At 41.4% G+C, this 15,976-nt stretch overlaps 1 protein-coding gene across 2 annotated transcripts in view; it reads left to right on the forward strand.

Annotated features, from left to right (window-relative positions):
- The first annotated feature begins 655 nt into the window (after positions 1 to 655).
- Positions 656 to 15,976, forward strand: part of LOC142249546 (uncharacterized) — a 42,853-nt gene continuing 27,532 nt past the window's right edge. For both annotated transcript variants that reach the window (XM_075321213.1, XM_075321214.1), the window contains exons 1-8: positions 656 to 727; positions 817 to 851; positions 1,083 to 1,142; positions 4,024 to 4,080; positions 6,410 to 6,460; positions 10,927 to 10,992; positions 13,380 to 13,427; positions 15,410 to 15,454. In XM_075321213.1, the coding sequence (XP_075177328.1) occupies positions 676 to 727; positions 817 to 851; positions 1,083 to 1,142; positions 4,024 to 4,080; positions 6,410 to 6,460; positions 10,927 to 10,992; positions 13,380 to 13,427; positions 15,410 to 15,454 (414 nt within the window). In that variant the 5' untranslated portion in view covers positions 656 to 675. The remainder of the gene's footprint in view (positions 728 to 816; positions 852 to 1,082; positions 1,143 to 4,023; positions 4,081 to 6,409; positions 6,461 to 10,926; positions 10,993 to 13,379; positions 13,428 to 15,409; positions 15,455 to 15,976) is intronic.

Below are 15,976 nucleotides of genomic sequence, written 5' to 3' on the forward strand. Positions count from 1 at the left end.
ATTGACTGTCATCGGTCACTGCTCTCCGTGTGCAGACCATTGCTCCGTGGACAACCTCACTCCTGGGCTCTGGCACATTGACTGTCATCGGTCACTGCTCTCCGTGTGCAGAGCATTGCTCCGTGGACAACCTCACTCCTGGGCTCCGGCACATTGACTGTCATCGGTCACTGCTCTCCGTGTGCAGACCATTGTTGGCGAATGGCACATTGACCGGAAATACGCCAGTGTGAACAAAGCCTACAGCTAGGGTTACCAGCACAGATTTCTTGCCAATCACATCAATATTTTTAATGATAAAGTTGCCTTATTTTTATGTTTAGACTTACACAGATATAGGGGCTTCCTACTGTACAATGCATTATCAAGACTGGTAAGAGCAAAATCTGGAACAGAAAAAGCTAAAGGCTAAAAACAGCATCAAGTTATATTAATGTTTACATTTAATGTTTGCATTTAATGCAGGATGTGAAATGTTGGCAAATGTTAAAGGTTGGCATAACTATACCAATAAACTTGATTGAATTAGTTCTAACATCAAAGGTGCCGGTGTCTAGGACAGTTTCCAATGTGCGTAGCGTCATATTGTGTGTTTAGGGATGGCACCAATTTTAGGGCTATAAAAGAAGGACCTTGACTGGTATCATCCATGCCTTGAGCTCCACTATCTCCATAATGAAGATGATCGTATTCCTGGTCCTGGCTGGTGTCAGCCTCGCTGCTGCCGGTGCGTAGATTGTCACATTCTGGTATATCGTGCATTATTCCTATGCATTGTCAGGTAACTTGTTGTTTTTCTCTGCTCTATATGTGAAGGTGAACGGTGGGAGTGCTTGTTTGATGGACTAAAGGTAAGATTCTGGAAGCGAAAATGTCACTAATCTCACACTGAAATTGTAGCCCACATCTACAGCAATGAACGTGCAGTTGTTTCCATTCAGACATTAATTTCTGTAAAATAGAAGCCACACTGTGTGCAATGTTATTAGTGGTTCTCATAAACATGTTCATTACGTATGGTCTTATTGTATCCACATTATCACCCTCCACTGACCCTCACATCATTGTCTCTTCTTCATTAGCAATCTCCAGATGTCCTGCACAAATATATAACATTTATTTGTGATCATAGCAGCAACAATGTAAGTATATGTGATCGTGTCAGTGTTTAATACAATAAAAGCATAACGATATGACTTATACTTTTAATATATGAGAATTAATTAGCAACAAACTCTGTTCTAATATTCTGACTTTACAATGCTTTTTTATCACAAGAACACAATGTACAGAGACACCCCCAAAATGTGATATTTGTTAGAAAACAGATTCAGCATTGGTGATATAGTTAAACAGTAAAGCCAAGATGCCTGTGTGAACGGCGCCATTAGCGGCCAAGATGCCTGTGTGTACGGCTCCATTAGCGGCCAAGATGCCTGTGTGTACGGCTCCATTAGCGGCCAAGATGCCTGTGTGAACGGCGCCATTAGCGGCCAAGATGCCTGTGTGTACGGCTCCATTAGCGGCCAAGATGCCTGTGTGTACGGCTCCATTAGCGGCCAAGATGCCTGTGTGAACGGCGCCATTAGCGGCCAAGATGCCTGTGTGTACGGCTCCATTAGCGGCCAAGATGCCTGTGTGTACGGCTCCATTAGCGGCCAAGATGCCTGTGTGAACGGCGCCATTAGCGGCCAAGATGCCTGTGTGTACGGCTCCATTAGCAGCCAAGATGCCTGTGTGTACGGCTCCATTAGCAGCCAAGATGCCTGTGTGTACGGCTCCATTAGCAGCCAAGATGCCTGTGTGTACGGCTCCATTAGCGGCCAAGATACCTGTGTGTACGGCTCCATTAGCAGCCAAGATGCCTGTGTGTACGGCTCCATTAGCAGCCAAGATGCCTGTGTGTACGGTTCCATTAGCAGCCAAGATGCCTGTGTGTACGGCTCCATTAGCGGCCAAGATGCCTGTGTGTACGGCTCCATTAGCGGCCAAGATGCCTGTGTGAACGGCTCCATTAGCGGCCAAGATGCCTGTGTGTACGGCTCCATTAGCGGCCAAGATGCCTGTGTGTACGGCTCCATTAGCGGCCAAGATGCCTGTGTGTACGGCTCCATTAGCGGCCAAGATGCCTGTGTGTACGGCTCCATTAGCGGCCAAGATGCCTGTGTGTACGGCTCCATTAGCGGCCAAAATGCCTGTGTGTACGGCTCCATTAGCGGCCAAGATGCCTGTGTGTACGGCTCCATTAGCGGCCAAGATGCCTGTGTGTACGGCTCCATTAGCGGCCAAGATGCCTGTGTGTACGGCTCCATTAGCGGCCAAGATGCCTGTGTGTACGGCTCCATTAGCGGCCAAGATGCCTGTGTGTACGGCTCCATTAGCGGCCAAGATGCCTGTGTGTACGGCTCCATTAGCGGCCAAGATGCCTGTGTGTACGGCTCCATTAGCGGCCAAGATGCCTGTGTGTACGGCTCCATTAGCGGCCAAGATGCCTGTGTGTACGGCTCCATTAGCGGCCAAGATGCCTGTGTGTACGGCTCCATTAGCGGCCAAGATGCCTGTGTGTACGGCTCCATTAGCGGCCAAGATGCCTGTGTGTACGGCTCCATTAGCAGCCAAGATGCCTGTGTGTACGGCTCCATTAGCAGCCAAGATGCCTGTGTGTACGGCTCCATTAGCAGCCTGTGCCTATTCTGTACTTTTCTTCTAATACACACTTATGATAATTTACATCCTATCTCCTATTCTGTAGACGAGTTAGAAGAGAAAGTACGAAGGAAAATCACATATATATATATAACACATACTTCATTGTTGAAGTTTAAGAAAAAGAAGATAAAAGCCTCAACATCAAACTAACTTCTATACAATACCAAATCATGGTAGAATCACAACTCACCAGTGCATTTTTGTACATCCCAAATGAGAAAATAAAAGTTAAAAAGAGTATTCGTCATTCTAATCTTTATCTCATGACAATAAGAAACTTTGTGCTATATCTTTATCAGAGAAATCTGCTTCTTTCTCCTCCAGGACGAATCATTCATCCTGAAACTTCTCAATTAATGGGTAAATTCTGTATTCAGTGAAGACAGATATTCACATTACTGAAATAGGATCTGGCAGTTGGTGCTTATAAAGTTCTATGGAGGGAGGAGGAGGGAGGAGCTAGAGGCCGACAGATATTCTGCTGCAAGTTCACCCACTGTCATCTCCTATCTCAATACTGATTAACTCTATATTCACTGAAGACAGATTATACTTGTGAATTAATCATTTTCAAAATGAATGATCAGTTCAGGAGGAGAATGAAGTGAATGTCTCCAATGAGCTACATTACAAAGTTTTGATTTTCAAGTGCATTATTCATTTATGAAGGAAAATGTAAACGATGGTTACTTTTTCAACTCCTGATCATTTCTACCAAGTCATAATGTGTTTGACTTTACCATCAATATATGTGATTTTAATTAGAAAAACAGTTTAAAGGGAACCTGTCAGGTGTAATCTGCCCCCGGACCACGAGCAGTTCTGTGTGTATACTGCTAATCCCTGCCTGACCGTCCCTGTATCTAGTAGCATAGATAAAGAGATCTATAGAAAAAGTATTTAAAAAGATCCTTTATGGTATGCTAATGAGCTCATCAACTAGTCCCAAGGGTGTTAGTTCAAGCCCTCTTAGCATGTTAAGGCTATGTGCGCACGTGTGCGTATTGCATGCAGTTACGCTGCGATCTGCACCGCAGTGTAACTGCATGTGTCCTGCGTCCCCTGCACAGTCTATGGAGATAGTGCAGGAGACGTCCGCACGTGGCATATTAGAACGCAGGGCGTAGGCTGCTTGCCGAATCGCTGCGTTCTAAGAAGTGACATGTCACTTCTTCCGCCCCTGCATAGGCTGATATTAAGGTTTCTCTCAGGTGGGAATGCTGATTATTCGGAATACCTCTTTATATTAAGCAGTTGATAATTTCATTTTACATAGATTTAATTCTATACATATTATCTATTGTCATTTTACAGTTTGATGCCAATGTAGCGAACTATAGAGCTTCCTTCACCGCATTAAAAGGAGCAGTGGTAAGAAATATACAATGACAGTCTGTTGTTGAGTGTTAAGATACGGTGTTCTCCCATTAATCACAATGTAATGTTTTAAGCACATGTACATATAAACGAATGCCAATTCAGGGAGTATAGATAATACCGTGTTTCCCTGAACATAAGCCCGAGCAGGATTTTTCAGCCTTCTTGGAATATGCTTAAAATATAAGCCCTACTCCACAAATAAGCCCTAGTTATGTTCATCAAACTAATGGTATCATGAAATAGGGGCAATGCAGTCCTTTCAGAATATTGAAACAAGGATGGGATGGGAGGGCTCCGCGGCAAAACCTGGGATCTATCCAAATAACACACCAAAATCTGAGCAAGTAAAACAAAAGGAGAAAGGAGGTGTGAAAAAATGTGTGATCACCAAGAATATCAGAGGTACAATATTTTTATTAGTGATAAATAAACACAGCAAAAACACACAAATAAAAGCATCTAAAAACACACATCAAAAGGTGCATAAATAAGGGGTGACCGCATACAACAAGATAGCCACTCCTGTCCTCTCCTCAAGGAAATAAAACACAGGCTATCTTAGTGTATGCGGTCACCCCTTATTTGTGCACCTTTTGATGTGTGCTTTTAGCTGCTTTTATTTGTGTGTTTTTGCTTTATTTATTTATTACTAATAAAAATATTGTACCTCTTTGATATTCTTGGTGATCTTCAAGTTTTTGCACACCTCCTTTCTCCTTTTGTTTTGCTTGTCCTTTCCGAATATGTAACCTTTATTGCTGTACATTGCCTCATAAAATGTATGGTCTCACGCCCGCTGTTAATACAAAATGAATATTCAGCCCTTCCCTCGCCCCCCCCTTTGCGAATATCAGTGATATCAGTGATTGGTGCGAGGGAAGGGTGAATATTCATTTGGTATTAACAGCCGGCATGTGAATATACATTTTTGCATGGCTTACAGCAACACAATGGGGCAACATACAACAAAAATAAAATATTAGACATCCCCTGGAAAGAAGCCCTCGCACATCTTTTGGGAAAAAAAGAAAAAATAATATAAGATTCTATCTTATTTCGGGGAATCACGCTATGTGACGGGTTTGCTTTCTTACCTAAATCAGTACCATAGTGTCATGATCTCCTCCTGAGCTGCAGACTGGCCGAGGAACATTATGGAATATATACTGTACCTGGACAGAAACTGGACGAGCTTTGAGTTCAGCTGCCCCCTTGTTTGGCTCTATGGGGAAATGTTTAGCGGGTGCAATAATAACTTCTAGTATATCTATTAGGGTATCATACCTGTATGCTAAATTGAATGGGGTCCTGTCACTTGATTCATGCTATCCAAACCATGGGCAGCATTATCAGAGTCGGGCTGCGGGATGCATCCAGGGATGTCCTTCTCTGAAATGCTGCGGCGTTGCACAGAAAGCATATGAACTATAGGGAGAGATGTGACTAGTCCGTCGCCCCGGCCCGGATTCCCCTGCACCACTTTAAATACACAATGTCAGTTGTGACAACGTAGACCAACATATCACACGAGCAGTAATTGGATCCTGTTTATTACTGACAAAGCCCTGAGATCTGCAAACATCTCACAGGGTTTGTGCACACCACATCTTTCCAGGTGGGTGAATCTGATAAGTTTTTCAAGCAGAGGACTCTTTGGGAAACTCTGGTTTTGTTTTCTAAATCGTCTTTTGTGTTGTTTCTTTGGTTTCCGGAGCATTTTTCCATCGGTTTTGGCCACTGCTGGCTTTTCGGAGCGCTTTCCCATGGTTTTTGTAACCTCTTGTTTACTGTCTCTTTCCAGTCACTTATATTTTCCACTCCGTTGTATAATAAAGAAGCTGATATAATTTTTTTTAAGAAACAATTAAGGCAAAAAGCTCCCAATGACCCCCGGGAATCTCTGGGTGTAGTTTAGTTTTGACTTTTCGCTTTGATTTGTAATATAAAGTACAGAGAAGAATGGACATTGTTACTTCTTTCAGCTGATTGACGTTTTTAGAAACCTGAAGCGGGTAAAAGACGTTCAAAAGTCTGAACCTGCGCAAAGCAAATCGTGTGTACATGGTAATGCTGGGGATATAAGAAGATAATAATGTCCATTCCTCTGAGCATTTTGTGAAGGGAAATCATCCTTGAGGTTTGTGCACACGACGTCTGTTTCAGGCAGATTCTGCTGTGGAAACCGCTTGAAAAACCCGACTACTGATAAGAGAATCTCTTGTGGTAGAGGAAAAATATAATGTAATTACTGTAAATTTATATTCATTTAGATTCAAAGCTTGAGCTTCACTTTATATTTTTTCTTCTCATTTCTCAATAGAAAAAGATTGGATGTAGCCTTGATGACATAGTTGGCACAGAAGATGCACTTGTAAGATAATATCGATAATAAATGAAAGTATAAGCGGATCATGTACATGTTTTACCTTATGTCCTACAGGGCAGCATCTAAGGAAGATTCCATTACAGCTCTTGTTTTAATATATAAAAAAGATTGGAAAGAGAAATCTGCCCGGACAAATGATAGAATTAACAAGTAATTAAAGGTTATTTCCAGCGGTTTTGCTGGGAGCAGTTGGCAGCAAAGTCTATCTTGAGATAGATAAAGAGAATCAAGAAGGCAAATCAAATCTTTAATTTTTGCAATTCTTAAGGCCCCGTCACACTAAGCAACATCGCTAGCAACATCACAGCTAACGAACAACTTTTGTGACGTTGCTAGCGATGTTGCTGTGTGTGACATCCAGCAACAACCTGGCCCCTGCTGTGAGGTCGTTGGTTGTTGCTGAATGTCCTGGGCCATTTTTTAGTTGTTGCTGTCCCGCTGTGAAGCACAGATCGCTGTGTGTGACAGCGAGACAGCAACAACTAAATGTGCAGGCAGCAGGAGCCGGCTTCTGCGGAGGCTGGTAACCACAGTAAACATCGGGTAACCAAGAAGCCCTGTCCTTGGTTACCCGATATTTACCTTTGTTACCAGCCTCCGCCGCTCTCACTGTCAGTGCCGGCTCCTGCTCTGTGCACATGTAGCTGCAGGACACATCGGGTTAATTAACCCGATGTGTGCTGTACCTAGGAGAGCAGGGAGCCAGCGCTCAGTGTGCGCTGCTCCCTGTTCTCTGCACGTGTAGCTCCGTGCGCTGGTAACCAAGGTAAATATCGGGTTGGTTACCCGATATTTACCTTAGTTACCAAGCGCAGCATCTTCCACGCGGCGCTGGGGGCTGGTCACTGGTTGCTGGTGAGCTCACCAGCAACTCGTGTAGCGACGCTCCAGCGATCCCTGCCAGGTCAGGTTGCTGGTGGGATCGCTGGAGCGTCGCAGTGTGACATCTCACCAGCAACCTCCTAGCAACTTACCAGCGATCCCTATCGTTGTTGGGATCGCTGGTAAGTTGCTTAGTGTGACTGGACCTTTAAAGGGAGCCTGTCCAGTGCAGTATGCACCCATTACTATGACCAGTTCTGGGTGTATATTGCTAATCCCTGCCCAACTATCTAGTAGCATAGATAATGCACACTACACCAGTTTGAAGCCGGGACATATACTGTACATCCGGCTTCATAGTGCACATGACTGGAAGTTCAGGATTTCTTATCAGGCGCCCTGAGGTGAAAACCAGCAATGGCGGCGGAGAGGTGAACGTGACCATCCTCTGATAATGCGCAATCTTTAGCATGTTAGCACGCCCCTGTGGGCGTGCTGATATGCTAAGGGGGTTGACTAGTCAAGGCAACTAACCATCTAGTAACTAGTCGCTGGCATCATTAGCATAAGATAAAAGATCTTTAGAAATCCTTTTTCTATAGATCTCTTTGTCTATGCTAGTGTATACAGTATATTATATATATATGTAGTATATTTAAGTTTGTGTCCCCATTTTTCGAGACTCGTTAGACACAGATGCTGGTTGTGTAACATTGCCGGCATCTACCGGGTGCGGAGGGAGCGCAGCAGATGTAGGTGACTGTGTGCTGAGGGGTTAATATTTGGTTCAATTCACACTTTACTCAATAGTGATTGTGGATTCTACTATACCACTATAATATATTCTGTACATATTGAAAACTTCATTTGCTTCCCCACCATATAAATTGTGGTATCTTAACTGAAAATGTTAAATAATCAAAACAAACAGGAAAACAAATGTATTGTACCAATATTTTTCTTTATTTATTTTTTAAAAAAGTTTTAACATTTATTTATTCAACATACATTAAAAACACCAACAAAGTCACTCAGAAAAACACACATTGTGGGGGAATTTTGACCAAAAAATTATTGATAGGGAGGTGAAATCATATATATATATATATATATATATAGTACAGACCAAAAGTCTGGACACACCTTCTCATTCAAAGAGTTTTCTTTATTTTCAGGACCCTAAAAATTGTAGATTCACATTGAAGGCATCAAAACTATGAATTAAAACTTGTGAAATTAAATACTTCAAAGTAGCCACCTTTTGCTTTGATTACGGCTTTGCACACTCTTGGCAATCTCTTGATGAGCTTCAAGAGGTAGTCACCAGAAATGGTTCTCCAACAGTCTTGAAGGAGTTCCCAGAGATGCTTAGCACTTGTTGGCCCTTTTGCCTTCACTCTGCGGTCCAGCTCACCCCAAACCATTTCGATTGGGTTCAGGTCTGGTGACTGTGGAGACCAGGTCATCTGGCGTAGCACCCCATCACTCTCATTCTTAGTCAAATAGCCCTTACACAACCTGGAGGTGTTTGGGGTCATTGTCCTGTTGAAAAATAAATGATGGTCCAACTAAACGCAAACCGGATGGAATAGCATGCCGCTGCAAGATGCTGTGGTAGCCATGCTGGTTCAGTATGCCTTCAATTTTGAATAAATCCCCAACAGTGTTACCAGCAAAGCACCCCCACACCATCACACCTCCTCCTCCATGCTTCACGGTGGGAACCAGCCATGTAGAGTCCATCCATTCACCTTTTCTACAAAGGCACGGTGGTTGGATCCAAAGATCTCAAATTTGGACTCATCAGACCAAAGCACAGATTTCCACTGGTCTAATGTCCATTCCTTGTGTTCTTTTGCCCAAACAAGTCTCTTCTGCTTGTTGCTTGTCCTTAGTAGTGGTCTCCTAGCATCTATTTTACCATGAAGGCCTGCTGCACAAAACCTCCAAATCCCCTTCTTAACCCTAGAACGCATACCTGGGGCCTCACAGGCCTGCTAGGTCATTTGTTTTCTATGGTAGATTGTTATGCTTGTGCGTTCTAGGGTTACATAGCAAGTTAATCAATATTAGCCATATTATAAATATATATATATATATATATACACTGCCTGCAAAATATCAAATTATAAGATATATCGTAAATATTCAATATTAAAAAGTGTAGACAGAACAATATCCCAACACCCTCCCCAATGATTAAATATATTGCACTGATGGAATAAATGTATTTGAAAAAACCTCCAAATCCCCTTATTAAATAGCCAGTTAATCAATATTATTCGTATTATTAGATAGTTATAAATTCTACTCCCACTCAACAATAAATATTTTGCAAAAATATAGGAAGGAATAAATATTCACAAATATCAAAAGTAAAATAAAAATATAAATAAGGATCAATCAAAAAATGTCTGTACAAAAATACATGGAGGGGTAAAAAGGGTATCATTCGGCAAAAGTATTTAGGGAAATATAAATATAAATGGGGATCAGCCAGTTAATATATTTAATTGTGGTAAAAAAACATTCAAACTATTTAAGTGCCAAACATGCAAAAAAAGTGTAACTATTGCAGCTAGTAATATGCACCTAATGAAAAGGTTTCCTTGAAATGTGCGTCGAGGTGTTTGGGGGTTCTTTTGACCTTGTAACTATGTGAGTATTGCACATATTTAATTATATGCAGAGAGACTGAGCCTCCGGTCGTGGGCAGCCAATTTTTGTTTGATTTAGGTGCATATTGATATATTACTAGCTGCAATAGTTACACTTTTTTTGCATGTTTGGCAATTAAATAGTTTTAATGTTTTTTTACCACAATTACATATATTAACTGGCTGATCCCCCTTTATATTTATATTTCTTTAAATACTTTTGCCGAATGATACCCTTTGAATATTTATCCCTCCATGTATTTTTGTAATGATATTTTTTGATTGATCCCTATTTATATTTTTATTTTATTTTTGATATTTGTGAATAATTATTCCTTCCTATATTTTTGCAAAATATGTATTGGGGAGTGGGAGTTGAATTTATAACTAGATAATAATACGGCTAATATATATTGATTAACTTGCTATTTAAGAAGGGGATTTGGAGGTTTTTTCATATACATTTATTCCATCATATAGATATATATATATAAATATATATTATTTCACCTCCCTATCAATAATTTTTTGGGTCAAAATTCCCCCACAATGTGTGTTTCTTTGAGTGACTTTGGTGGTGTTTTTAATGTATGTTGAATAAATAAACGTTATAACTTTTTTGAAAAATAAAAAAGAAAAACATTGGTACAATACACTCGTTTTCCTGCTTGTTTTAATTATATAATATATTCTGCCACACATATTTGATACTACATCAAATCTATAAAAAAAATCTAAATAAATAAACCTTTGAACAATATATTTTTTTACAAAATTTGAAATCAGCCTGCTACTTTTGTATTATCCATAGAAAAAAAATCCAAATCTAAATTACGAATCTGAAATTCTGCATTTCATTGAATTCATGAAAGTTTTTTGCATCCATCTCAAATAATAAATAATGATTAGAAAAGGTGTTTGTTGGTTTGAAATGGTTGGGAGAAATATTTATAAATTTGTATCTTACGACAGGAAAGCGCTAGTGGAACTACTACAGACGTTGCAGCACTTGCTGGCAGGGTGGTCGGGAACCTTATTGTAAGTTGTTGAGGTTTTTTATGTTTTTATTATTTAATTTTGTTAGTGAAAAATTCAGATATTCAAAGCTCATTCTAAAATAAAAACTGTGACAATGTTACATTTTACTTTTACAATATCATGTTTTCCTAATTTGCAAATAGAACAAGCAATAATAACATCTAAAAGTTCTGAAAAGTGATTTAATATTTATTGAGACATTTGACAGCAGAGACTTAGTTTGTGCTGAAAAGTTATTCTCCCATAGACAATTCCAAAATCCCCTTCCCTTCAGGTTTATATCTATTGCATATGAATCCAGCTTTTACAACCCCAGTCACATGTATTGTAATGTGAGATTTTTGAGGCAGATCAGCCATGTCTAAAATGGTATTAGATTATTTCATGTTTTCTTTTGCATGATTAACCCACAATTGCTTCAAAATGCTGCAGAATTTGTGAAAGTGAAGTAAAGCGGCAGCATTTTGATACGAGTTTGCAGTAGTCGCAGCAATAATCAATAACATAAACGCTATATTTGAATCTATCCTGGGGCTGTAGGGTCGGTCGGGGCGTCCGCCGAGGCCAGGGGTTCTAGTCGCTGACCCGGCTGACGTGTTACATGGATACAGGTTGGGGTGTATTTGGGAAATGTTGGGGTGCATTTTCTCAAGGGCGGCTGCAGTAGGTTTTAGTCCTAGGAAATCAAAGGCGACGCAGGGGTTCCATCCAACAATTGAGCTTTACTACATATAATTCTTTCATATGAATATGTTTCTCCATAGGAGAGGCACCCCTTCATTACCGGACAGGTTACACATTTCCATACAATGCCTCCTAGATCAGGTGTCACAGGGTCCCACCAGCTTCCTGGATCACGTTTCACTACGGGTATAGACATCTTTGGCTACGCTGAGCTCCACACCTGGAGTCCTCAGCACTGGGTTACACACCCGAAGGCCCCAGAATCCGTAGTCACGGTGGCTGTCCATAAGACTAGGCCCCATGCTTTTTGCGTCCATGTTCGTCCCGCCTGTCTACCTGGCCGTAGTTGTGCTCTTTCCTTGCACCGAGGACCCGCTCTGTAGGATTCAGCTTCCCTCTTCTTCTCACTATCTCTGCATCTCCCTACCTCACTCTGCCTGTGCAACACCTGTCTTATATCTCTTCCTGTGCTGGTGAACCCCCTCCTCACTTAACCCCCTGCTGCCCTGTCACTCCCTATCCATCCCTTATCACTAGGAGACCCGGAAACCTATGACACCTGGTGGCAGCTGGCTGTATTACACAGGAGATGATGCACATAAAATACAATGCAGGATCACAGGTCTTCAGGGGGTTTGTAGAGGTCAGGTCACCCCCTATAGGTCCATTTCACATGTGGCAGATTTCAGTTACACGCTAAAGCCTATTGTACACGTCTGTGATACTCCGGCCGAGCTCGGATCAGAAGACTTGGCCTGAGCCACTGCTTTATAGGCACAAATGGGAGCAGTTAGCTCAGTGGTGGGCCGAGCAGTTGGGCCAGGTCTTCAGCTATAAATCTGGTCTGTATGTCACGGACGTGTGAAACAGGCTATGACTGGCTGAGATCCCAATACGTATAGTCACATAATAGAGTGAAGTTGTGCGTTTTGAAAAAATTTTCACAAAAAAGTTCCTTTTTGTTCCTTTTTATTATTTTTTTTGTGACAATTTTTGTAATGGCAGAGATTGCATTGTCTTCTTAATTGTAGCAAAATAGCAATATTCGCCATAATTTTTAGAATTCTGATAGAACTGCGTCTAATGAATATCACAAAAAGAAAAGTACAGTATTGTAACAAATGTAAAAACTATTACCGTATCCTGCAAGATGGGGGTGTAGCTGAGATATCTGAGGAAGAGGCATGGAGCACTTAAAGGGGTTGTCCACCAGTCTGACGACACACACATCTGGAGGAAGAGAGGGCAGCAGCGCTCACTTACTCCGGATGGCAGCGATTTGTGTGAGGCTACTGATTGGCCGGCGGGATGGTGAGACGTTTTTTGTTGTTCCCTTGCTCAGCAGTAATGTGAGGGGAAAGGGCTCCCCCAGCTTCACCTCGCAGTAACACCAGACATGTCTATCTACACTTCAGCAGTCATAGTATCAGGCTTCCATTACATCTACCTTGGCTGTTCCTAATGAATTCTGCAGGTTCCTACTGGCGATCAGTTACTCACAAGATTATGATGATCTTGAAATATAATCCGCATTAACAAACAGCAATTATACAATAACAAACAATAAAATTCTGCTCTGATCAGAATATAGTGTCCGGTTTTAGGAAATCTGTATACGCCACGCTTAGATACTGGCACTGTACCCAAGCTTCTATACATAAAAAGCCCATTCTTCAGCTCTCTTGTGTTCTTTATTATTGCAGGGTGGACTCGGTATAAAGGGGCCGCTGTCAGATGTGTTGTGTAAACTGGTAAGGAACAATTATACATTGGAAGAGGATTTTTCTGATATCTTAAGTATTTTTTTGACTATACAGGAAGAAGAAAGTAGTGATGTAGAATGTAATGTATTGAAAGGATGCACTTATTTCCTGCTCTTTATAATAATATAATATTAATGTGTCATATAAAATAAGGGATACTACACATCAAATGCGTCTCTGGAGGGATTAGTGGGAATTGAGGGATGGCTAGAATCGATTTATTGTTATGAACTGGAGAGATAGCTGAGTACATTGCACATGTGTGACCACCGCTACATTCCAAAAGGTGTAACGGGTGGGGACAGCCGAGGTGCGCGTCATCCGCACCCCACCACATTCCAGGAGAATGGGGGTCCTGGCTGGATGTGTGGGCTGCAATTACTTTGGTGATACGTTTCAGCAGACCGCATGCTGCTGATGGACATGTCAGGCCAGGACCAGATGAGGTAGATTTGAAAGAGAAGGACCAAAATCCAAAAATAAACTATGAGAAGTGTATACATCAGATAGCGGCCACAGCTCTCTACCAATGCTTCCTCCGCACAATCCAGAGACAGGGACTTACAGTTACATGTGCAGGTACGCTACTTCCATCACATGTTACGACAGTGTATGGAACCATTACAGGAAGCTCCATCTGTGAGGACCGGACAGGTCGGGGGGTGTCGCTACGCCCCCACACAGCCAATTTCACCTCATAGTTAATTTGTTAGGACCCCATTGGCTGTGGTGCATGGGTACGACTCCTTACATCAGATAGCGGCCACAGCTCTCTACCAATGCTTCATCTGTACAATCCAGAGACAGGGACTTACAGTTACATGTTACATCAGTTCAACACATGTTACAACAGTCAAGGGAACCATTACAGGAAGCTCCATCTGTGAGGACCGTACAGGTCGGGGGGGTGTCACTACGCCCCCTCATAGCCACTCATAGTTAATTTGTGAGGACCCAAGTGGCTGTGGTGCGTGGGTACGACTCCTTATTGGTGTTCTCAAAGTCCATTTGATGAGTGTTACATGCTCCTTGCTGTGCCACTGCAGCTTCAGCTCTCCACAGGAGAACTTGTGTCCCTGTATGGCTCTAGCGTTTTATCTAGTATAGATAATTGTTTGCTTAAAGCCTACTTGCCTGAGATAAGGAACCTACCGAGCTTAAGGGTACTTTACACACTGCGACATCGCTAGCGATCTCATTAGCGATGTGAAATTCTAGATCGCAAGTGCGATCTTTCGAGATCGCACATGCGTAAAATGGCCTTTGTGCGATCTCGAAAGATCGCACTTGCGATCTAGAATTTCACATAGCTAACGAGATCGCTAGCGATGTCGCAGTGTGTAAAGTACCCTTTAGTTGTCTTTATCCCCCCTGAAGGATGGCCAGTGCCATAGATTAGACCTCCTGACCTGGGATAAGGACCTCGTCCTTCCCTTCATCTTCGCTAGGCCTCCTGCCTCAGATCCAGAATCCGGCTGCCACAATCTTGCTTTTCGTCAGAACGCACTGATGTGATATATTGTGTAACTCACTATTCCTGGCCACAAAATAAATAAAGCAACTTTCTATACATAGCAATGTGTTATATAATCACATCTTCAAGGCGGAGTGTGGAGCGTCTTCACTCTTTATGGGGTATTTCAGAGCCCAGGTTCTCAGGATCGGGGGCTTCCAGTGCTGGGTCCAGGGATCTGCAAGTTTTGACCTTTCCTGTGGATAGTTAATAACCTGCACAGATGGGAATAATTGTTTAATGATAAGAACATGATACAATATTGTTAAATATTTTACAATACTCTTACTTTATAAAGAGAAACTGTTATCTGAGTAACATTTTTTCCACATTTTGTTGACGTATTGTTTTGATGTAATATTCACATAGTGGAAAGTCTAAAAACAATGTACATGTAAAATGCATCGTTACCGAAAACAAAATCTACATAATGATTGATATGTTTTGTCTTTCACAGACCAGTAAAGCTTTGCTGTCAGACTGCCTCGCAAATATTGTTGCGGTAAAATCCTTGATTACACATTTGTGAACATATATTTCATTTATCTTTATCAGTTACATATGTTTATTTATAAATATATCTAGAAGTACATTTATAATGCTGTATTTTATATACTGTATATATTTATATATACAGAGTATATATTTGTATATATATATATATATATATATATATACAGTACAGACAAAAAGTTTGGACACACCTTCTCATTCAAAGAGTTTTCTTTATTTTCATGACTCTGAAATTTGTAGATTCACATTGAAGGCATCAAAACTATGAATTAAAACATGTGGAATGAAATACTTAAAAAAATGGGAAGCAACTGAAAATATGTCTTATATTCTAGGTTCTTCAAAGTAGCCAGCTTTTGCTTTGATTACTGCTTTGCACACTCTTGCCATTCTCTTGATGAGCCTCAAGAGGTAGTCACCGGAAATGGTTTTCTAACAGTCTTGAAGGAGTTCCCAGAGATGCTTAGCACTTGTTGGCCCTTTTGCCTTCACTCTGCGGTCCAGCTCACCC

The sequence above is a fragment of the Anomaloglossus baeobatrachus genome, chromosome 8 (assembly GCF_048569485.1).
Source record: "Anomaloglossus baeobatrachus isolate aAnoBae1 chromosome 8, aAnoBae1.hap1, whole genome shotgun sequence".
Classification (NCBI taxonomy): domain Eukaryota; kingdom Metazoa; phylum Chordata; class Amphibia; order Anura; family Aromobatidae; genus Anomaloglossus; species Anomaloglossus baeobatrachus.